This window comes from Triturus cristatus, chromosome 2_2 (genome assembly GCF_964204655.1).
Source record: "Triturus cristatus chromosome 2_2, aTriCri1.1, whole genome shotgun sequence".
Classification (NCBI taxonomy): domain Eukaryota; kingdom Metazoa; phylum Chordata; class Amphibia; order Caudata; family Salamandridae; genus Triturus; species Triturus cristatus.
The window spans coordinates 1,036,800,497-1,036,825,116 of record NC_140582.1 but is presented as its reverse complement, the minus strand read 5'-3'; the positions used below and the strand labels follow the sequence as shown (position 1 = coordinate 1,036,825,116).

Here is a 24,620-nt window from a genome sequence, read left to right as displayed (position 1 = left end):
GTTGTCTGGTTTTGATACGAGAACCAAAGGGTTATTCATTTGAGAGATGCATGTTTCAATCACTCTTTGGTATTCAAGTTGATCTAAGATCTCCCTGACCTGTTTTTTAGCTTCTTACTTTATTGGATACTGCCTTTGTACAGCTGGAGTATTTTTTAAGGGAATAATGTGGTGGGTTGAGTCCTCATCCCATACAACATGGTTTTTGAATAATGCTGGTGCTTGGGCTACCGCCCACTCCCACGCATATGTACATTTTAAATATTGCGAACATGGTCAGAGAATGCTGGTAAAATGACCGTTTCTCCCCTAGGGCAATCCATGACGAATGCTGGCGGCCAATCCTGTCCAGCTAACAATATGTTATAGCCAAACGTTAGGTTCTCCCAAAAGTGACCTCTAACTGTCCTGTATTTTCGTATAATTTGTGTGGGACACTTACCCTAGTATCAGGTGTCTCCACCGTGATGTAATCATTCAAGTCTACTGTCACCAGAAATTCCATCAGGTTCTGGCGAGCTATTGTTAATTCTCCCACACTGTCTAGCATTGTCAGAGCCAATTCCCCGTTCAGTAGTCGAGTCCTCAGAATTCTGGGCATGTCTGATCATAGACCTGCAACCATCTTCTTTTTGAACTGTGGCTTTTGTTTTGGTTTATCTTCTTTTATGGAAGTATATTTTTGAGTGTGTTGCTTGTCTCTGGACTTTGTATGCTTTTCTTGTCTGTCTGACCGTCCTTCTCTCTCTGAGTTTTTCGTTGAACCCTGAAAGGAACGAGAGTAATGTGTATCAGTATCTTGATAACTGTCAGGTTTCTTAATATTACCCCTATTCCTAAGGTTTACCTCTTTTCGGAGGGCTCCTGTAGAGGAGATCTACCACTGGATTGAGATCTGTTTTCCTTAACTTTCTGGTTTTTGTTATTGTCCCATTTCTTTTTAGAAGAAGCAGGTGTCTGCTTGAAGGTCTACTTCTCAGGACTACCCATCAGTTGTGGTTCTAATGCTTTTCCACCCAAACTGTCCCTGCCTAATTCTGCATAAGCAGTTTCTATTATTTTTGGTAGTTCGTTCTCCTGTTGTAAAGGACTGAACTCCCTTAGGTGTTGGCGGATAGCCACTGATGCTGCCTCCCCTTTAATATTTGCTAATATTATGGCTGATACCTGGGCATAGTTACCTCGTAACTTGATCCCTAAGTTCAGAGCAGGCTCTGCTCCGCACTCATTTTTTTATTTTTCTTAATGCATCTGGTATTACAGCTAAGGACGGTATGCCATGAGTTCTGGTATATATGGCAGCGAAAACTGTACCCCAAGAGGTACAGTTCTCTATCAGTGGTGTTATCCCCCATGGGCAAGCGGATTGTCAGCATTCTGTGTTTTTCATAAGGTCTAGTATTCAGAAATACTGCGGTGTTATTTTCTGAGCTATCCAGAATGGCATTTGTTCACGTTTTATGGGCATTTTACCCATTACTGCGTGTAATGTTTGTGGTGTAATTTTAGTTGCTGTATTTTGAACATTAGTTGTATTTGTTGTCACCTTTGCTGGCTGGACCGTAAGTGTCCTCATGACGAACTGTGTCATGTTTCTGTAAAGTTTTATTAATTCTTTGTGAATTATGAGTAAGTCTAGTCCTGGCATTGTTTCGATGTCAGGATGTGGTGTGTAGGCTGCTAATATTGGCCATGTTGCCCCTTCTCTTCCACGCAGGCCGAGTCTCACTCTTCTTCATGTATGGAGTAGGGTGCCTCAAACCAGTCTAAATGTTCCTGGTACGTGAGCGGAACTTCAGTGTCCTCATACAGACAATATTTCGCTGGTGGTTCATCTTCTGTGTAAAAATGAAACGTTTTTGTTCTTGCATTTGCTGCTGGGAATGTAACCCATGAATGAAATACCTCTGTTCTGAATGATTTGTGTGCCACAATCACGAAAGCTACTAAGCCACCCCTAGGTGTTAAACCATGCGCAAGCAGCTTCAGGGTGACTGCATTTCTAATTTTTGCCACAATGTGTATTGCGTTTGCATCTTCCTCGTCTTTTGAGAGGGGTAGTGGCTGTTCTAGTGGGTCTAAGACCTGGTTAGTCATTGTGTTTAGAACACAAAACAACTTTTCAAGGGAACAAAGATAAGGTGTTTTGCACAATTTTTAGGAACACTGTGTCCTTTAAGCTTGATTAACCAACAGCCAATAAATACGATATTTTGCCTACTCAGCTGTGGCGGAGTTTCACCCATCCACTCCAGACGTCTCTGCTGTTTTGTGAATAGGGTTTTCTGAGAAATAGCAAAACTGAACTACTAATTTAACTGATTCTACTGTTAACTAAGTACCAAACAAACGTTGGCGGCGCCATGTCGTGTAGTTCCTATAAAAATCAATCAATCAATCAATCAATCAGGGAATTGTAAGCACGCTACTCACCCATGAGGGTCTGTAGGCACTGGGGGCGCAGGGGTACGCAGCTCCGTTCAGCCGAATGGTCTGAGAGTCTTTCTGAAGGTGTTCAGGGAAGGGGCGTGTTTGATGTCTGCTGGTAGCTCTTTCCAGGTCTTGGCTGCAATGTGAAAGAACGATCTTCCGCCTGCTCTGGCTCTGTGGATGCGAGGGGTTTCAGCCAGTGCGAAGTTGGCCGATCTGAGGTTTCTTTTGGGTACGTGGAAGTTTATTCTGTCGTTTAGGTTTTTGGGTCTGTTGTTGTGTAGCCATTTGTAGGCGTGAGTGAGGATTTTGAAGGTGACTTTTTTCCACGGGGAGCCAAAGGAGTCTCCGCAGGTGTTGGCTGATGTGTTCGTGCCGGGGGATGCCGAGAACGAGTCTGGCCGCGGTGTTTTGTATTGTCTGGAGTTTGCGGAGTAGGGACTTGTTGATGCAGGCATAGAGAGCGTTTCCGTGGTCCAGTCTGCTGGTGATGATTGAGTAGGTGACTGCCCTCCTTGACACCAGGGAGATCCGTTTGAAGGTCTTTTGGAGGATGCGGAGGGTGTTGAGGTAGCTGGAAGTGACAGCGTTGACCTGTCAGTTTAGGGTGAGTGATGAGTCGAGTACAATGCCAGGGTTTTTGGCGTGGTCTGAGGGGGTAGGTGGGTTTCCGAGGGTGGTGGGCCACCAGGTGTTGTCCCATGCTGAAGGGGTGGTTCCAAGGACGAGGACTTCTGTCTTCTCGGCGTTGAGTTTTATGCAGCTGTTGGTCATCCAAACTGTGACGTCTTGCATTCCCTTCTGGAAATTGAGCTTTGCGGTGGTGGGGTTTCTGGTGAGGAAGAGGATGAGCTGGGTGTCGTCGGCATAGGATACAATGTTGAGGTCGTGTTGTCGGACGATGACTGCAGGGGGGCCAATGAGATATTGAAGAGGGTCGGGCTCCGTGATGACCCCTGTGGGACTCTGCAGGTGATTTCCATGGGGGCGGAGAGGAAGGTTGTTAGTCTGATCCTTTGGCTTCTTCCGGAGAGGAACGATCGAATCCAGTCCAGGGCAGGTCCTTGTATGCCGGCTTGGTGTAGTCTGGTGACTAGTGTGCGGTGAGAGACGGTGTCGAAGGCTGCAGACAGGTCGCGTTTAGACAACATACACTGCAGGATTGGTGTCAGACGAACTCTGATCACCCCCACCGGGTATGTTGACCTTTTGTACCAACTAGCTCACAGTGCCACTAGAATCTCCTCTTACTAAGGATATCTCTACCCTAATTGCTTTATGCCCTACATAACTGCCCCTACAAACTGCCAAAATCCTTTTTCCAAACACTACACGTGGCGATAACATAATTCATATGGGCTGCCAAACAACCTTGAATATTCTACAGAAAGTATGTCTTATCCCCATTTGACGGTGGTGTGGTTCTAGCCGATGTCCAGATATATTACTGCTCGAGACACATTTGTCTGGCTCTTCTCAGACAGCGGCACCCTACGGTGGCAGTGTAGCTAGAATGCATAGAGCAGCACAGCCTTCTACTTTTACTTTAGACACACATGCACAAAGACCCTCCTCCGACTAGTACAACGACCCTAGTTTGCTGGCAGCGACCCCTCGCGTGGATCAAATGGGATAAAATCCTGACAGCCGAAACTCTGCTATCAGAGCGCTCTTTGTTAGAACAAATAGCCACACTGACCAGCTTTAAAACATTGTATTTCATAATCATCTCTAGGTTGAGAGACATTTGGGAAAGGAGGCACATCTGGTTCTTCCTGTATCTATTGGAGACCTACAACATGCATCTTACACAATTTTAAAAATACCTGCCTCTGCAACATGCACTGGACACCCACGGGGACACCTTTCCTAATCTCCTTGCACACAATACACTAGAGGCGTGTGTAATGCAAGTAGCCACAAGGAGCAAAGGCATCTCGAGACTCTACCGCACACTGGTCGCTCCATAATTTCAATCCTTTAACGACATTGTGTGAATGGTGGGTGTAGGATGTTTGCCCTATAGACGACGCTGACTGGACGGAGGCAGAAATGGTTCTGAGATTGTTGGCGATCTGTACAAGATTATGCATCTTTCAACTAAAATGCCTGCATAAGGTCTCCTATAGCCCCTCGAGGCTTGGCAAACTGAAGCAGAGCCTCGAACCTACCTGTCTGCATAGATACTGGACCTGCATTCATTAGTTCAGTCACACCCGATCCCAAAAAGGCATGCCTGGGACTGATGGATGAATGGGGACCGATGGCTTAATGGGGGGAGGCATGAGCCACAAGAGCCTTGGAGGCACTAGGACTTCTCACCAAACGTGATATAGCATGTCATTGTTGATCAACTACACCTCCCCTCCCCCCACTGCAGGAGAGGACACATGGAATGAACTATGCACCACGGCCATAATATATATATAAATCTTGGGGCTGTCCCCAAAACCAATAGAAAATATGGGGCATGTGGCTGGATCATTCCCCATCAGCAGGGGATGAGGCGGTAGCTATTCTCCATATGTGTGTCTTGTGTTACCTTTTCTTTTCATACTCTGCCTTCAGTCATGGTGTGTTGTTACCTTAACATCAATAGACAATGTAGTGAAAAAAGAATCACCTCCTTGTGAGTGAATATGATATTTGACAACTCCATTGAGTGGTCTAGCTCCCGCATCTTCAGTAGCTTCATTCTGGGTTCCCTCAGAACGGCGTACCTAAGCTTGGAGGAATGTCATCCTTTAATGAGTTGGTCTTGGATATATTATCCTAGATTTGCTGTGTTATAAATGCTTATCAGTTCTCCGAGCCTGGCATGGTGCATGTTAGAGTCTTGTTTGGGTTGGGTCGAGTCTGGTGGAATATAAAGGTCTGTAGAAAGTATTAACCTATGGTGCACAAGAGGAGTCTCTAAGAGTTGATATAGGTTAGAAACATCTTGTGTATCAGGTGGCGCAGTATTAATCGCTTTGCTTTCTCATTTGTCTTTTTTATAGTTGATGCATTCTTTTAAATCAGGCTCACCATAGTTTCCACCTAAGCGTAATTGCAACAGGTGTTCGTGTGAGTGTAAAGGCGGGAGCACGTTATGTGCCATAATTATCAACTGTGGGCTTGTTGCTGTCTCTTTCTTTTCTCTTGCTTCCCACGAGGGTCCTACTTTGGGGGCGATCCCGGTACTCATTGCCAGTTGATGGAAACTATGGTGCGCTAAAGAGTCTGCAGAATGGACACCCTGCAGAGGAAAAGTAAATCCCACACTCTTGGCAGTGCGCTGCCAGCCATTCACATTTTCACACCTGGATCAGTCAGTGAATGCGTGTATGTCAGCAGTGTTTAAGCGCCGACCCCTAACAGCCCTGTGCCCAGTGTGAGGTGCAGCAAGGAAGTTAAACATGCTGTAAAACACACATTTTTAGGGTTGTGATGTATTTTTATTGGATTTGTTTCTAGCTTTAAAAAAGTTCAAATATTTTAGTAAAATGTATTTTCTTCCTATACCCCTCCTACTTTACTGTTAGCAGTTCTTACCCTTGCCCTTCAGGAGTGACTTGCATGTTCTTAAAAGGGTGGAAGTTACAGTAATTTTTTTTTGTTTGTATACCCACTAAAGTACACATGTTCACTGCATTTACATTGAATGTAATTGACCACCCTTCTGCCACTCCCTTGTCAACGTCCACAAGTGGAATAGTGTAACATGTACATATTCAAATTTCACAAACGTAGTGTTTTCGAAATTGTAATTCAGGAGTTACTTTCTTATGTATATGTTACATCTGGGACCGTTTTTGTGTATCGGCGATCGAGTACTTACAAAAAAGATATCGGACCCTTCTATCAGTGGCTCATTTATATACACAACTAATCGCAGTAACGTTTCTAGGCGAAAAGCAGACCGTAAGGGGTAGTACGCGGGGTTTCAGAAAGAGACTTACTGGAGAAACCCACTGCAGATTCAGCTTTCAACTCTTGACTCCAACCTTGCAAGGAGACAAAGTTATCATGAAGATGCTGCTCTTGAACAGCAATACCTTAGACTGACTGAACCATGTAGTCTCCAGATTTTGAACTGTACTTCAGTAACCATGCACAGGCAGAAGCCGGTGAAGGCTGTTAAGCAAGGTATAGGATACATTGGGTCTGATTACGAGTGTTCTTGATTCAGAACACCAGGATGTCCCAAATAAATTTGGTGTGATAATTGTAGCCTGTTCTGAGTTTTTCCCTGAACATGGGCCATAGTGTGTAGATGTTGTTGCTTCCTGTACCAATATCCACATCCTAGAATTTTTCAGCCATTTTCATGCTTTACATTATGGCAGGTATGACCTGAGCATTTTTACCAGAGGTGCAGACTCTCTTATGCCTAGCAATCACCAGGTGCATCATTATAATTATAACTGCGATCTCTGTCCAAAGTGCCGCTTGCGAAAGGAATCACTATTTACTGGGGCACTCTTAATCAGGCACACTAACTGTAACCCTGTTCAAATTTTGCAATGGCTTTATTCAGTTTGTAGCCTATCAATTCTAGCAATGCTCTGCATGAATTGAAAACCTTTGATCTATACTTCATAGACGTGTTTTATCAAAATCCATATTTCATCTATGACCTTGGTTGTAGTCTAGCTGTCAGACTGCCAGGAATTCCTAGGATGGATGCTTATGCAAATAAAAATTCTGTAAAAACAAGTTCTGCACACAAGATCCTGAGGAAGCAGAGACGTTTGTGGAATTCAGAAGTTCTGCTGTTCCCTCTGCTATTAGTCTGTCACCTATGATGAGACACAGTATATTAGTATGCAGTCTAGATGTATAATAACAACAGTAATGGTATAAACCAGTATGTATGTATTTTGCAGGACTCACCAGTGTAGATGAATGGTAAAGCATCCTCCGTAGTGTCCATGTGATATTCAATCAGAGGACTCTGAAAGTGTTCCCACTTCAAGAGTGGGAACATTTCAGGAGCCTAGCTTCAACAGCTTGTATTAGCAAGATGTCTGACGATGGAACGTGGAGTAGTCTGAAATTCAGAAGGAAAGCTGATGGGGGACTGGAGAGAGCTGTTGAAAACAACAAATGTATATATGGGGGAAGCTGGGTGTGAACTGGTACAACATTGGAGGAACCCAACAAGATGCACAGCTGCCAACCAGAGAGTTATTGTATGTGCCTGTTTATACGCTGTTTCTACCACACTTGACCCAGAAGTACTACACCTCCACTATCTTGGATGCGGAAGCTGTCGTACCCCAGACCAGTGAAATACACCATGAGAGATTAGGAAAAATGGCAAATCTCTTGCAGTGGAGTCTTTCAGTGTATTTTCCAACATGCTATCAGATTCCATATTGGCCATATCTTTCTTGTGAGTTTCATCCTTGTAGTTCTTGTATTAAATGAAGTTCAGATTTCTTGCACAGCAGAGATAACAACCATCAAAGCGATAAGAATCCCTTACAACTGTGGAACAGGCTTGCTCTCACAGTGGCTATTTTAGATACCAAGGCTGATACCTAACTGCGCCTAGATCACTGGTTATATTTGAGTCGTTGTAATCTTAAACATTTACAATATTCACCTCTTCCTTTTGGAAGTCTTCATAGATACTGACAAACCTTTTTGTAGACAGGGTGTTTTAAGAACGATGTCCCCGCTTATGCTTAGTCTGATTGCGTTCATCCAATCTCAAAGCGATTTCAATTGGGTACCAAATTATCGTTATTAAACAATAAACAAAACAAAATGATAACAGTGCCTTTGATTCTGTGTGCTCAGTAGTACTAGAAGACTATCAGCAACACAATTCTATAAACAACAGAATCTGAATGGATATCCAACTGGATATACTGACACCACCTACACTATTGGGAGTAGCCTGTGAACTATGAACTTGGAGCATGTGTTCTCTCAATCTTGTGCCATCTGCTAAGCATAGTTTAGAGGCATCTGAACCCACAACTGTACTCACAGGCTGTCGGGTGCAATACTTACATGAAAATTGCAGGGATGGATTCCCACAACCTGTTTGTTAATGCTATAGCCTGTACAGTATGCAAATATTTGTAAATCTATCCCCTAATCTAAGACTAGACATAAGGCATCCATCAGTAACCGTGCGTGCATGCTTCCACTAGTTGGTGTGTGTGAAAAAGGTGTAAGTGTATTTTCTGTCCTAGTGTTGTGGCTTGAGTGTTCGGAATATTTTTGTTCGCTTTTGCTTTAGGAGACCACTGTGCTGTTATGTACCCTCAAATTGTATTTTATTGTTCAGTGTTGGTCTATTTCTTGTCAGAAGTGGGTAGGATTGTGTGCCCTGTCCTGGGTAATGTAATTTTAGGGGTTAGCCGTTGTGTCATAGTTGCTGCGTGTTCTGTACTTTAGGAATCTGCGTGTGTACTTCACCTCAGTGTTATAGTCCATGTGCTTCCTTTATCGATGAACTCTGTAATTGTCCTTTTTGATGAAGTGAAACGTTTTGGTGAAGTTCATCTTTTAGACTTTTAAAAGGCCTCGGAAACAGTATCAGGATTTGGATCAAAGGGACTCTAATTCTCCTGAATTGCCTTTTCTCATTTTCTATTTCTATGGCACACAGTGCAGTGTCTGTGTTTTCTACTATTTTCTTATCAACTGTGTTTCTTTTTGTTTGTTTATATTAACCTCTGTTTACTATTTTTTGTATCTTTTCAGTAGCCAATTTGTGGACCTTGGATAAGGATACAAACATTTTAAAGCCGTTTTAAAAACTACGCCAACAGACGGTAGCTACCGTCTGTTGGTGTTGTTTTTAAACGAAGAAAAATCAATAAAGAATCCTTGAACCAAGAAACTTCTCTGTTACATATTTGTCATATGCACGATTTTCTGTTATGAGTATCTGTGTTGTGGACAAGACAAGGATACATGTCCAATTACAAATTTTTCTTATTAGACGCAATTACCAAATTTTGAGTTTTGAACCACCAATAGTGTATGGAATAAAATTATGTTAAGAGAAACCCTAAATCAGCCGTAGCGAGTGATGCTCATTTAATCCTCCTAAAATTACTTTGCTAAGAGCAGCATGGGCCATGTACAAAGCCTATTTAGCGAGTTGCAATTTGTTTGCGACTCACTAAATAGGTTTTGCGACTCGCTATTAGGAAGGGGTTCCTAATAGCGAGCGCAAGCCCATGTATGAATGTTTTGCGTCCGCAATTGTGGGTGCAAAACACTCGCAAATTACTACCCTCTTCAAGAGGGTGGTAAATGCACTTGCAAAAGGGAAGGACCCCTTTCCCTTTGCAAATGCAGGGTAAATATTTTTAAAGGGAAGGCAGTGGTCCCAGGGAGCAGCAATGTTTAGCACATCTCTCTTGTGAATACTGCACTTTTTTTCTAATTTCCAGCGCTGCTTTGTCTACCTCGGGGAGCTATAAAGTAAAGGAACCCAAAACATCACCTTTCGCTCTCTTGAGGGTGCTCGTACAGAGGCTGCGGGACATCGTGAGTCCAGCACCACGTTCTGTCAGATTCGAGAACGGTGTCTGCCATGCCCTGTTAAATTCATTGCCTTTGCTCGTTTCCGTTGACTTTCCTTCCGGTGGAAATTGTGCGTCATACATTCTTTCCTGACACATCCAAACGACCCCTTATTGCCCTAAAACAAGCAGGCTCTATATAAGCAAAGGCACCTACCGTAGTGTAACAACTTTTCTACTCGTAAAGGGCACACATTTCTAAAGCTGGACTACATTTGTGGTCTGCTCGACAGATGGAAGCACTTGTTGTTGACCACACACACTGTGTCTCCTTGAACTATAAACATGACCTGAGTGATCACGGTGGAATTTGATCTTTAACCTTGAGGCCACCACTCATGATTAAGCTAATGTCCAGGCCAGAGTCAGCGGTCGTCATTAGGGGACACCGCATTCTTCTGGATAGAATGATGCTTACTTTTGGAGTGAAGCAACACCTTTGTCCTTGAACCTTAAAATGATGAAAATGTCCACTAGATGACCAGCTGGAATCTGTAATACTTCAGATACGTGAAAGCAAAGCAGCTCTTCGTAATGTTCATCGTGCAAGGCAACTGTGTCCACTTAAGAACACAAAGAGCTGCATCAAGTTGATGGAGGAACATTGAGGACACCAGTCCTTGCACAATTTAGGTTTATTAGGCACTTATTGGGCACTTGGTGCCACAGTGTTTGACTGTTAAAGGCACTATAAATAATGTCTTGTGATTAGTCAGCCCAATAAAACTCATTTGATCAATCTCATCTGGATGAAATGCAGAATCAGCCCGGCTGTAATTTGAACTTGCAACGTGCATACCATACTAAGATACTGCCCATGTGACATACTTTGAAACCGTGGCAGTGTGTTTGGCCACACTCTTCGCATCTGCACTATTATCTTTACAATAATGGATGTCTGACTTCATGAGGTTGTTTGAACTTCAGTGAACAGTGTGTTTCTGCTTCGTTTCAGCTTTCATTGCGCTGCATTAATTATCTTCTATAAGAATTATATTGCTTTAGTTATAAATTGTCAACAAGCATTGACAAAGCCAAAAAGTTAGACTTGCATTTTGAGTTCATACTAAAACAAAAGACGCCTGTTGCAGTGAAAACAGTGAAACCATGGCCCTTACTACTTAAAGAGAGATAGCCTGTTTGCCCATAGTCCTTATTTATTTTATTTTTACCACCCAGCAGTAGCTCCCACCTATTACCAAAATCTGGGTGATAGAAAGCCAAGTTCTCCCCCCCCTAACGATAACACTCTGACAGCTGAGAACTCTGCTTTGCTTCGGTTTATCGAGGCAGGCCTCTGGACAGGGGGACAAATTCAAAGCCTATAAACGCCCTACACAACACCAGACCTGCAGACATCAACCACCGCCTCTCCTTCTACACATCCACCACACATCTCCGCTTCGCCCAGCTCGCACTAGCCACCATCCCACAGATCCGCAAGACCACAGCTGGAGGAAGATCCCTCTCCTACCTTGATACGAAGACCTGGAACCATCTCAGGAGATCACTGTTGCTGCCTCAATTCAAGGAGGACCTCAAGTTCTGGCATTTCGACTGAAGAGCAGATCCCTCACCCCCTGTCCCCCTGCCAAACCCCAGCCCCCCAACGCCTTGAGACCCTAACAGGTAAGCAGTCGCCCTTTACAAGAACCCTGAATGAAAGCGGATGAGCCCTACCACCTATACCAAAAGAAGGTACATGCACACCCTTGGTGTAGTTTGGGGTTTAACGGTTAAATCTGTATTTTGCGTGCGACTGGGGTATCGCTGTCTGATCAATCAGCGTACCAGTACAGTGAGTGAGAAGCATTACCCAGCTGGGTAACATCCCCCGATGGCACAGCCGGTCTCCAACGAGGAGGTTAATCCACTTCTATGCAATAAGTACGCAAAAAGTTCAACATGAGAGTAAAGTTTTTATTCCACGGTAATTTGGAATTTCCAATGGGTTCTTCTGAAGAGATATATGGTTCAGACTCAATGGTCCATCAAACCCAATGCATTTCGGGTAGAATCCTTCATCAGGGGCAATTTAAGTCGCGGTTCCGCACAACAGACGGGGATCCGTGCATGAGAATAAAAACGTTACTCTCATGTTGAACTTTTTGCGTACTTGTTGCATAGAAGTGGATTAACCTCCTAGTTGGAGACCGGCTGTGCTATCGGGAGACGTTACCCGGCTGGGTAACGCTTCTCACTTCACTCACCCTACCATCCTATGCCACGGTGATGTGACCCAATACTGCCCAGGCAACAGGAGCCACTGCCCAGAATCAGGCGAGATGTTCCTAACCTTATTCTGAGCAGTGTTACATGGTTGAAAGAAGGCATACCCCAGAGAACTCCCACCTTGTAATGAGAGTTCTTGAGGACCCTGCTATCCACAGGACAGACGATCTGAGAGGTCCCTTCATGAAGGAAAGGGAACCCACACCGCCTTCTCAGCTTAGATTAGATATTTCGGCTCTGCAGGCTTGTGAAACACAAGGTGGAAATGACTGTGTGAACAAAAAGATGATTCCGCCATTTTTACCACACACCTGAGCAGAGTGAGGCTTCAATATATATTCCCTCTCCACTTAGCGATTACTGATCATCAGGAAAATGCACTGCTCACACTGATGCATGGAAAATATTCTGTAATGTGACCGCACATCTTTTGAAAGCTGGTACGTCTAAGAATGGAGCCTGTATGGTCTTGAATGTTCATTTAATAATCGCATCAAACTCAGTTAATATTAGAAGAATAAGATGCCTCGCAGTACAATGCTCAAGTATACTTGATATTTCTTGACAGTGTTGTCTTTTGCAGATTGTTTGCTGATGCTCGTATTCAAGGACAAATCGGAGAGAGTGAAAGGGCACAAGGAGCGGTGCAGTGTGACTTTGGAAGACATCTGTGGCCTTGATCCAGGACTCTCCTATGAGGGCATGAGCCAAGCCCTTGCTATCGTCTGTCTGTCTCACTGTATAATCCTAGGATTTGATAATAAAGACATTATGCATGCCTGGGATGTCCGGCTGCGCTATAGCTTGGGAGAAGGTGAGAGCCATTTTTAAATTGTTATGAAGCCAACAATCAAGTGTTTGTTTAGTGCTACTGTATCACAGTTATACTGTAATGACGAGAGGAGGTCCAGAGCAGAGCTTTACAGTGCAAAGAACATGCTCACATTCTGCCTTTAGTATGGTCTTGCAATTTAATAGTCTCATAATACCTTGGAGAGTAAATTCAGCAAGCATGAGTGTCGTTACTGAAGTACTGACCCAAAAATATTTGTAGCTACATCTAAAGCAGAAAAATCCATTGTTTTTTGCTCAGCTTCGAGGCGACTCGAAAAATACATATTTGCTGATAGAAATTACGATCCCCTTGCCACCTCGTTGAGTTAACCAGAACACTAGCTTTATTTCTTTGCCCATGAAATGCAGTAGAGGCTCCGCCAGCGAATAATTCAAGATTTCACTTCTTGACTTTGGGTGATATGTTTTTAACATGTGCTTATGAAATGGCTTCTCCTATTTTATAATGGAAATAAGTATAATTCACCCTGTATTGGGCTATAGATAATGGGGCTGTCATTTAGACGAGTTCTGGCCGTCCATTAATACCACAATTCTGGTGTTACTATAGCCAGGTTTGCTTGTGTCCCCATAATTAATGGTGCCAAGTGAGTCCAGTTACTGGTCCTCAAAGGCATGACTTCCTTCCCTTTCCAGTGAAAAAAATTACCTTATTTCTTGACATGGGAATATCAAATGTCTCTAAATATAAAAACAACGTTACATGTATGGAAATCCAGTTACTGCACATCAATTTTGTTTTACATTTCAGACAATCTCTGAATAAGAGCCTCCAATCCTTCCTTTTTTTTGTTCTACGGCCTCTTTCCATATTAACAAAATGTAAACAGCTACTCGACTTTAAGTAATATTGGTAGTGCTATCAAAAACTAAGTGAGCATCATGGGAGGAGGAAAATGGATTTAAACCAATTTAGAATTAAAGGAAACAATTCTTTCTACAAAGTTATTGACTACATTTGTCTTGCTAATCCTATTTAGGGTGCAGACTCCAGCTCGCGTAAAAAATGAGTTTACAAATTGGATGCAGAATGCGTCTGATGTGGGAGTTTGCCCTTACGAACTGTAAAACCTGCCATAAATCACAGCTGCTATTTGCGCGCCCTTGTACCAGTGAACTCATGCAAAATTGACATACTGCTTAATTACTGTACCCAAATGATGGCAATGTAACACATGTTGAAAGCACGACTAATAACAAATAGCTTGGCGTGGTGGATCAGCTTTAAATAGTATGCAAGCTTAATTTGCCCAGCCTATTCGCTCACTCCATAATATCATCCAGGCTAGTCCAGATTATTGAGGCCTTTGGTATAGTTTGCCATTTTCTCCCAGTTTAAATGGAAAATATGTTTTTTTCCCTACTGGTGTGCTTTTCCTCTGTCGGGAGTAAATGTGTCACACGCATATAACAAATAATTTTTCTTAAGGGCCATTTCAAATTTCTTAGCCAAAACGACATAATATTGTCATTTATGCTGTTCAAAAAGGTTTGCATGTCAGAATATCATTGTCAGAAATATTGTCTGATTTAAATATGGTGTCCTTAATATCGTTTACGAATGTATCTTCCCATTGGGTGTGCATTATCTATTATAAACATAAGTAGTGCGATGTTGTAAATGCTCCTTAGGGCTCAACATTTATGGCAGACGATATTCTGACAACAATATTCTGGTACCAAATCTCAAAAAGTCAAGCAGTACTTTCCAACATCAGCTTCATCTTACAGTAGTGACTAGGTACAAAATAAAAGAAATCTCATCATTGTGAAAACTTGTAGCCTGATCAGTGAATGTCTCAACACTGTATTTCACTTGAATGTGAGAACAATTCTAATACTTTCGCATGGTCAATATTATAAAGGAAAGTGTAAATATTATGCTGGTCATTACACAATAAAATCTAAGGCTAATATCCATACTGTATCATTCACATTTCTTTGCAGTCCTACGTATTACTGTCAAATATCCATTGCAAACAGTAGGGTTTAGTTCCCAGGAGAAGACCAAAGGGTGACTTGTGGACTTGCACAAAATCGAAACACAAACATTGTTTTCACACCCAAGTAGTGGACTGTGCTAATAAATACAAGAATTTAGTGTGCAAAGTTCAAGGTTATGGCTTTTCATAATTTTAAGCTTTTTCCAGTGGGATTCAAATAAAGGCCACATTCATTTTTTTTATGGTTTAAATCGTTTTATTGAATTTTCTTGTGAAGGGTAACAATACGCCCACCTACATCCACAGGCCAGCGGGGAACTTGCCGATGCTTTCATGTTTTATTGAATCAAACACAGAGATGAATAAAGGAAAGAGACCAGGAAGGAGTCGAAAAAGAACAGAATATAATAGAGAAGAGAGAGAGAGCAGTAGGGAGACAAAGAGACGGAGAACCACCCACTGCTCAAAGTAAGGCCTGGTAGGGGGTGGGGCCGCATGGGGGGACGTGGGGAATCGCAGAACCCTGAGATATCGATGGAATCCCAGAATGGCTGTATTTTGAGGGAATGCCAAAGAATATGAGATAAGGTGCCCACCTGACCCCAAATGCGCCAACAAAGATTGCTGCTGCGAGGCCTCTATTTAGCAACCCGCGCCGGGGATAGTAGCAGTAATGCACAATTTTTAGGAGCATCTCTTTCCCTGAAGTGCTGCATGATGATGCTCAAGCTCTGTGTATAATGTCAGACCATTGTTTCGGGGAGAATTCCCTATCCAGCTCCGATTCTCAACTACGCTGCGCTGGGGACTTAAAGGGTTTCTTAGCCTTGTTGAGAAAATTGTCCAACAGGAGACGTTTATTTGAAGTGCGGGTGATAAACCAAATCTCAAATTTCGTAAGGAGACAGCTTGCATGCGGATGCACCTGAGGATGCGTGACCCAATGACGCAGCTCTAAGTACTGCCAGTATGCTTCCTTGGGGATCCCGTAGTGAGATACAAGTTGGGGGAAGTCCATAATGCCCTGTAAGTCAAATAGGTCACCGATACGTTTACAGTTGGCCTCCTGCCATTTCAAGTAGGTGTTCCCGGTGAGAGCTGGGGGAAAGTCCGGGTTCCCAATAAAGGTGGTCAAGGGTGAAATGGTCATAGAGAGCTGGCATCTTTCCTGTACTCTATCCCATACCGTCATGGTAGCACGCAAGACCGGAGAAAGGTACGCACGCATGTGGACGGTGTCTCTGCAGTTGCCAAGGAACTTTCCATATATGAGTCCCGGCTACGCCCCGGTCCATAAAACACCAGTGCTTTTCGGACTCTACTTGGTACCATTCCACCATCCAGCGCAGCTGCTCCGCTTCATAGTACCGGCTCAGGTGGGGTACCCCAAGACCTCCTTCCTCCTGCTGCAAATATGTGAGGTGTCGAGCCATGCTTCTTCCCTCCCCAGATGACGCCATTAATTCGTTGTTGCATTTGGACCAATATTGTGGGTGGTGGACTTAGGGGAAGCGTTTGCATTATGTACAACAGACGCAGCAAGATTGTCATCTTAACCGCGGCTATCTTGCCCAACCATGAAAGAGCATGTTTCTTCCGGTATTTAGGTCCTTACGGGTCTTAACCAACGCTTCCGATTAGTTCACCAGGGCCGTCTTTGCAGTGCTCGCAAAGATCCGGAGTCCCAAATACGTGATATCACTTACCGCCCAGGAGAATGGAAAAAGTTGCGACAGTTGGAGGCGGTCCGCCGCTAGGATCGTGAGAATCAATGCCTGTGACTTCTTCAAGTTAATTTTGAACCCTGACACTGCGCTAAAGGCGTCCAACTCCGCCAGCAGGGGTGGGAGAGATGACAGCGGATTGGAGAGGAAAAGAAGCACGTCATCCGCGTATAGTGAGATCCTATGCTCCCTGTCCCCCATCTGGATCCCGGTGACTGTAGGAAGGTGGCGGACTCGTTCAGCAAACGGTTCCATGTAGAGCGCGAACAGGAGAAGGGAAAGCGGACACCCCAGTCGCGTGCCACGCCTGATCGGGAAAGGCTGGGAGGCCACTACATTGACCCTAATCCGGGCTTGCAGCCCTTTATACACGCAGTTCACCCATTGCCGGAATCGTTCCCCGAGACCAAATTGGCATAGGACTTGACGCAAATAGGGCCTGTGGACCTGATCAAATGCCTTCTCGGCATCCACTGACAAAAGTATCGCTGGAATCTGGGTGCGCTGCGTCTTATCTAAGAGATGGCACAGTCGCCGAGTCCCATCCCCACAGTTGCGATCTGGGATGAACCCCGATTTGTCCGGATCCACCAGACCTTGTATATGCGGGGCGTGTAGCGCTGCCAGGATGCTGGTAAAGATCTTCAGGTCAACGTTGAGCAGGGAGATGGGACGGTATGAAGCACACTCACGAGGGCCCTTCCCCAGTTTGGGTATGACCACAACTTCAGCCATGGACATCGAGGGGGTGAGTCTCCCCGTGGAGCTGAAAGCGCTGACGAGGCGCCAAAAGAGGCGTGAGGTCAGGTGCAAATACCTTATAAAAATATACCGGGAAGCCATCTTCGCCCCGGGTTTTGCCAGCCGAAAGGCCCTGAATAGCCCGTATAACTTCCTTCGGATGGATGTCCACCTCCAACGTGGTCATAATGGAGTCGAATAGCGGTGTCACTGGCGCCTCCTGTATATATTCCTCAGCTGCGATGGGATCCAGGCTGTCGGCTGAGTATAGTGCCTTATAGAAGGCCTTGAATTCAGTCGCAATGTCCAGGTCTGCTCGCCAGGTCTCGCCCCGGGCATTCTTAAGTTTTTCGCAACCCGGCGTGACGCCGTTTCAGCTCGAAGAGCATGTGCCAAGAGTCTCCCGGCTTTGTTCCCCCCCTCGTAATAGCGTTGTTTGGTACGGAGCAAGGCATATTCGGCACGGTCCAAATCTAGGGCCCGTAGTTGTTTCCTCGCTTGCGTGAGCAGTCGCCGTGTCTGAACTGCCCCAGAACGGCGGTGCACCCCCTCCAGCTCCCGAATTTGAGCCTCCAGCTCCCCCCTCTTCTCTCTCCGGTCTTTGTTGCGACTCTCCGCCATTCATTTGTTTTAAATCAAGGTGGACTCTGTGCATTAATTTCCTTTTGGGCACTCAGTTGCGAGGTTGAAAAGTAGCAAAAATCTTGGCCTGTGTTGTGAAAGTGAGTTAAATGACGCTAACTTCCCTTTTTGAGTAAATATGTTTGGTTTGGCAGTTTGTCTTGCCACATACATTGTTGCTAGGAAATGTCATAGCAATTGGTTTCTTCAGGGTAAAAGATGAGGCGTCAAAATGGAATAAGGATTAAAATAAAGTTTATATGAGATGGCAAAGAGCCTAGAAATAAAGACTAGAAATTCAATAAAATTTGGCTGCATGCACAACAGGCATTTTTGCTCACTCAGCTCTGAGGTCGAGAACCAAGAAAGAGTCTGTTTATTAAATAAATCATACCTCTCTTCATTCAAATAGTTTAATGTAATTCAGTATAGTAAATATAGTTGATCATGTAAGTATTTTATACTTTATCAATTATGGTGTGACACCATTGGAAATTACGTTAATATCTTATGTTATTTTCTTAAAACTTAATTTTATTGTAAAACTGATTATTTCAAGAATCTTATTTTGGTCTAAATATTTGATTTTTGTCGCGGAATGGCTGATTTACTGAAAAACATCTGATCTGAAGTGCGCTTTAAAACCATTCACAGCTTGGTTTCAGGAATTAATACATGGCCCAGTTGTGTTAGATTCCCTTCACCTTAAGTATATGCAGGAGATGCGTGATGAGTTAGGGGAACTTTCCATTCCTAGGAAATTTTGTTTGAGACACAAGCATGGGCTTTGTCCATTACTATATATTGGACACAACTCTGAATTTTTCTTTAAGTAGATGATTATGGTGAGGTGCACCACTCGATTGTCTTTTCCCAATGGTATAGGCGGACAAAATTCCTTTGTATGTAATTTCCTTTATTTCACTGATATCATAACATGGGCCCTAACCAACGCGTTTAGTTCAATAAGGATTGAACTTCATCAGGGCTGAACGTAACAAAATAAAAAGGCATACATATACATGTAAGCAAATGTAAACATGACGTAACAATACACATTACATAAGAGACATGTGATATGATGTAAAACCCATTACAATCTATCAACAGTCCATTAGACAACAGAAAGAAAAACAGCTATGAAGAGACAAAGAGAACAGAAGTAATTATAGGCATACAACACTATTGTAGTATATATTTACTACTAATAAACCAATTAGAAGTAATTGGAAGCCCGTGCTGTGGGCAAGGCACTTACCCAAGAAGTTGGATATCCACCCTCAACTCAATCTGGTAACAACTCAGGGAAGGGGGGCCCCGCTCTAAGAAGAATAAAAAATCCCTCTGTCAGACCGTGGAGAAACCTACTTGCTGACAAATTGGTCTATTCCTCAAAATATTCTTAAGTGTCACAGAGAGACACATCAGCAAACAAACCAACTTTAAGATTATGTATGAATATGAACTTTTGACACTTTTCTGACAGAGATTTTGTTTACGTTATTCTTTTAGATATACCCAGTAATGCCGAAGACATATGAACTGATTACTGGTGTAGTATCAAAATGTATTGTTCGTTTGTCTAAGCACCAAATAGCAGCAGCTTATTGTTTACACACGGTCCTGAAGAAAGCCCGGATACTTCTCTACAGATCAATAGGGCTGAAACATGTTGACCTTTTACATCGAGCAGTTTAAAGCTCTATACTGCTCTATTTGCACTGCTTTTTAACCATGATAGTGAAACCTACAAAATAAAAATATTTTGGTTTTTCCATCGGGAGAAAGAACTCAATGAGGAAGCATGTCACCTAGGGTGAGTGAGGGTTCCAGTCCTATAAAAGGATTTTTCGTAGTTGGAGTTTACCATAACTAACCTCTGTCACTTGTGATCATTGTTCACTCTTAGACCCAAGATAGGTCTTTGTGTTTTGTAGTAAACTTGATTGGGGTATTACTATCTTGCAGGTCTATAAACTTTTCTCCCTTGGACCCTCCCCCATTGTTGTGTTTTCTGCGTTATATTACTACCAGACATAGCTGAGGTTATGACCTGTTACAAGTAATGAGGACGCATTGGTCTCCAATTAAAAACCACATGCATCTCTATCGTCTTACTCCTGCTGAATGTCATTTTCTCCAGTCCAACCCAAGCACAGCTGTACAGTTTTCGCCTACTCTGCACTTGTAGTACCCATCCAGCTTAACTCGATTTGTGAGTACAACTTAAATGTGATGAAGGGACAGTTCAGTAGTCAGCTATGACCTCTAAATACTGACACTGCACTTACTGAGGAGCAACACAATCTAGAGAACATTTGTGTGCACTAATCTTACAAAATGGAGTGTTGGATCACTGAGAAATTGATTAGCTGACTACAGTGGTAGGAACCGTAAACGGGCTATTGTGTGTCATTCAGTTCACTAACCAGTGGTTGCTTTCTATCCCTGGAAATCTTAGGAATGCGTATTCTGTGTTTCCTAATGAAAGTTTTCTGTCCCATTCAACAGTGTACCGATTTCACGTTGGAGTTTTGCCTGGTACCAAACTGGAGAGTGGGCCAGCTACTCTTCATATCTGCAATGACATTCTAGTGCTCGCGCGGGACCTCCCCCCTGTTGTCATTGGACAATGGAAGCTGACGGATCTGCGCCGCTATGGGTCTGTTCCCAATGGATTCGTTTTTGAAGGAGGTACACGGTGTGGGTACTGTAAGTACAACGCTTACACTTGTCTAATTGATTTACCATACAGATGCAATTGTCTAGCTTGAGCATGTTTCTTTAAAAATGTTTCTTTAAAAATACATCCTGTACACTACATTAATCATTTTACATTTGCATTGCTACTAATTAGAGAATAATGTTTCGGCAGTAGTGAGGTCATTATTCCTTTAAAAAATAGTAGTTTAGGTATTTTATTAAGCGTGGACATAGCCCATATACTTAGAGGAACAAGCAGGATACAGCTTTACTATAGTGCTATAAGCACACTCAAGTTAATACAACAATTACCACCTAGCCCTGGGAACATAATATGAACTCACAAAGAAGGAATATCTCACATCTCCAAAGCCAGTACCTTAGTCCTGCTTGTATAGTGAAATTTATTGTTGAAATATTGTGCACATGGTTGTGCGAATGGTTAATGTGGGAATAAGTCAATGGGAACTTGAAAGGATGAATGGGTGAGTGAATAGATCAATGCATGACGGAGAGCCTGGGTAAGTGGGCAGGTGCGTAGATTGTAAGGGGATTGAGTGCAACATATGATTGGATGAATGAGTACATGGATGAATGGTTTACTGCATTTGTGGCTGAATGGGTGTAGAAGGAAGGAATGGGTAAATTTGCATTATCAGTCATTAATTCTAAAAGCAAGTTATTTTCTCCATCGCCTATTGATTTAAAATGAATGTTCATATTTGCACCATCTTTCAAAAAGCTTGTGTGTTCTCCCGTCATTAATACTCAATTTTCCGAGCATGTTCTGATTTGCCCCTCCACTCAGTAATCATTAATGCCTGTTCAGATTTGCCCCATCACTCAGCAGCCATTTCTGAATGTTCAAATTAGCACACTAATCCTCTTTACCTACGGAGGAAACTGCACCATCAGCATGGAACTGGAGTCGCAAGCTAGGCCCATAAGCAAGGGTCGCAGAGAATCGACAAAAGGAGCATATGAACTCAAAGCAACAGTGTGTGCCCTCTGTCCAAAGCTAGGTGCTGAAGTGCTTGGGGACTTTATGCTGCTTGCAACAGCATGATCATCAGGCATGGGAGAACAGAAGGGAACTACGCCACTGAAAGAGGCGCGGGAGCTGTACGTGTTGTGTCCAGGATCTCACACAGGTGGGTGCTGAGCATTACACCATTTTCTACTACCTTCCTTCCAATGCTGTGCCTACAAGCGTTGAGCTGGAAAAGTTGGATCGACTTCAGTGCTTCAAGATCCAGCATTGGCTACTGAAACAGAAGAAGGAGCTGCACATGCCATAAATAGCGATGGTGCTATCAAAACCCTGGCCACAATAAGCAGAGGCACAGACGCAAGAGTGGCAGTGTTTGCAAATCTGGAGTGACATTACCATTGCAGTTAAGACCGGGCCAAGAAAAGCCGTTGAACAATCTGCCTCTGCCATTGTAATAGAGGGTTACCTCATTATGGTCTTACCTCATTCCATCAATTGCAACACACGCTCATCTTTCGTACTAGACCCAGAAGAAAGTAGAAAAAAGTCTGACCCTCCCTGTGTGCACTCCTTCTACTCCTCCAATCAACTGGCTGCATGTGTGTGAATAGGAAAATCTCTGGGCTTCATAACTGACGGTTACAACAACCAATGGCTGTAATATGAATGACGCTCCAACCTATGGTTTGAGGGGGGTTGACCTAATTCAGCTCATAAGCTTAGTGTGACAGATAAAGAAGGTTAGGAAAGTTAACTATGCAGCTAAAATACAAGTTTCCTGGTCAGACAAGTTAAAAAGAAAGTTAGCTTTAAGTTCAGCACTATATTTGAATATGTTAAGAAACATATAGATGCCAATTTATCACTAAAAAGGGCAAAACCTTTCCATGTGCTAAGAGAGAATGTTAAATTAAGAAAATCTAAGTCTAAAGTGATGTATTCATCGACCTTTTTCAAAAAAATTCTAGATGGAACTCATGTATATAGTCAGTCGTTATCCGTAAACTCCCCCTTGATTTGGCCAATCACGACTCACATTGGACATCCTTTATTCTATTCAGCCAGATTGAATTTAATAGTAATTCATATATAGATGACACCCAGCCGTATTTTTCTATTGATCTCTCTCATTCTAAACTATCACTAAAATCCATACCCTACATTCAAACATGGGTGAAGAGTAACAGGATGCAAGTAAATGTCTCCAAAACTGAAGTAAATATTTTAGGAGTTTGAAAGAGGGTAAACCAGGAGCAAATACAGTACTCCTCCCAAACACTTTTGGTAGACCGACTGTCTTGAAACCCAAAGTAAAACATGTGGGTATCTGACTAGATCAGGAAGCCTCATTCTCTTCACATATCGGGCCCTCTGTTGAGAGTATGTATTTCTGACTGTGCAAACTCAGATGTTTTCTACTTCTTGTTACTTTAGAGGGTAGTGACTTGAGGCTGAGTCACAAAGGTAAATATGGTCATAAACACAGATTTTAGACCAAATTTACCTTTTTTACACCTACCAGGAATACACAAAGATATTTCTGGCAGACGTTAATGGTTTTTCAAGTGTGGATAGCTCGACCACAAGTGTGTTGGAAGCCACACTTTTAATTCCTACTCAAGAGATGGAAGGAGGGCATTCCTAGGAAAGGTTTGGCTTTGACGTTTAGGAACGCCCACAAACATGTATCTTTGTGACCATTCTGTAGTTGTGGCGGGCGCTTGGCCCACATGCTTGGATAAAGAACAACACAGACGCCGTTAGTTAGGTCAGATAACTGGCCCAGAGCACGTGCGCTCGACCCCTTTTATTATCAGGGTCACCTGACTGGTGACGCCTGTGGTGGGTGGGTGTTTAGTGTATGGTACAGCAGGGCAAACACTAGAACGTATCCAGCCGGATACTACACATTCGATCCAACACCTATTCCTTGTGGGAACAGTCAGAGACGTACTGCAGCTCAGGAATGGTGTAAGTCCCCTTCTAGAGCGGTATGGATTACTCCCATATTTGATGGGGGCATTTGCTCCACAGGAAAGAAAGTGTGAGATAGCACACAGGGCTCTGTTCCCACTGCCTTAATTTCTTGTTTATGTAAAACTCCAAGCTGGGGGAATTGTAGATTTTGTTTTTTCTTAAAGTCACATAACATTCTTGAAGTATACCTGGAAAGCTGTGTGTGGAAACCTGCACATGGCACAGATTTCCATGGGCACTTCTAGGAATGTTTATGAAATGGAAAAGTACACTCAGGCGTAGAAGCAAATCTCTACATATACTTTTTGTAGTGGCATTTACAAGTGCAGATATCCCTGCACTTGTGGTAAAATTCACAATCTTAAAACCATTTAAGTCTGACAGAAACACTTAGTCAATTCCTGGCAGTTGCAAAAAGAGTAAGCTTGGTCGTAATCATGCTTTGCAACTAAATTCTCCTTTGTGAATCAGCCCATCGGTTTCTGCTTTTAATTGGGAACCAAATGGAAATTTCCTGAGGAGACGAGGAGTCTTACCGTTCTTATCTTAACATTGAAAAAATAAGTAAATTAAATTGACTTAAAATGCCAATTTTAAATGTGCTTGAAAGCATAAGCTGGATTGCATTTCTGTAGTTCTGATACTAAATTCTAGCAGTTTGTTTTCCATGGGATCATTTGACGCTGTGAAATTATATTAGAGCAAAATATATTCCATGCTAGCTCTTCCTGGTGACAGTCACAGAGTTAGTTTAAATGCTGACTTCTCCCCTGACCCCTGCATGTCTCTCCTCAATCTTGGTGGAAATGTGGAAAGACCTGTAGCTGTAAACTTGAAAATGATTAGTAAATATGATGTGATTGTTTTCTAG

General features: G+C 43.1%; 1 protein-coding gene across 2 annotated transcripts in view; it reads left to right on the top strand.

The window, feature by feature from the left end:
• DOK7 (docking protein 7) overlaps positions 1-24,620 on the top strand; it is a 463,238-nt gene that overhangs the window by 106,199 nt on the left and 332,419 nt on the right. For both annotated transcript variants that reach the window (XM_085642491.1, XM_085642490.1), the window contains exons 3-4: positions 12,778-13,008; positions 20,590-20,790. In XM_085642491.1, coding sequence (XP_085498617.1) covers positions 12,778-13,008; positions 20,590-20,790 — 432 coding nt within the window. The remainder of the gene's footprint in view (positions 1-12,777; positions 13,009-20,589; positions 20,791-24,620) is intronic.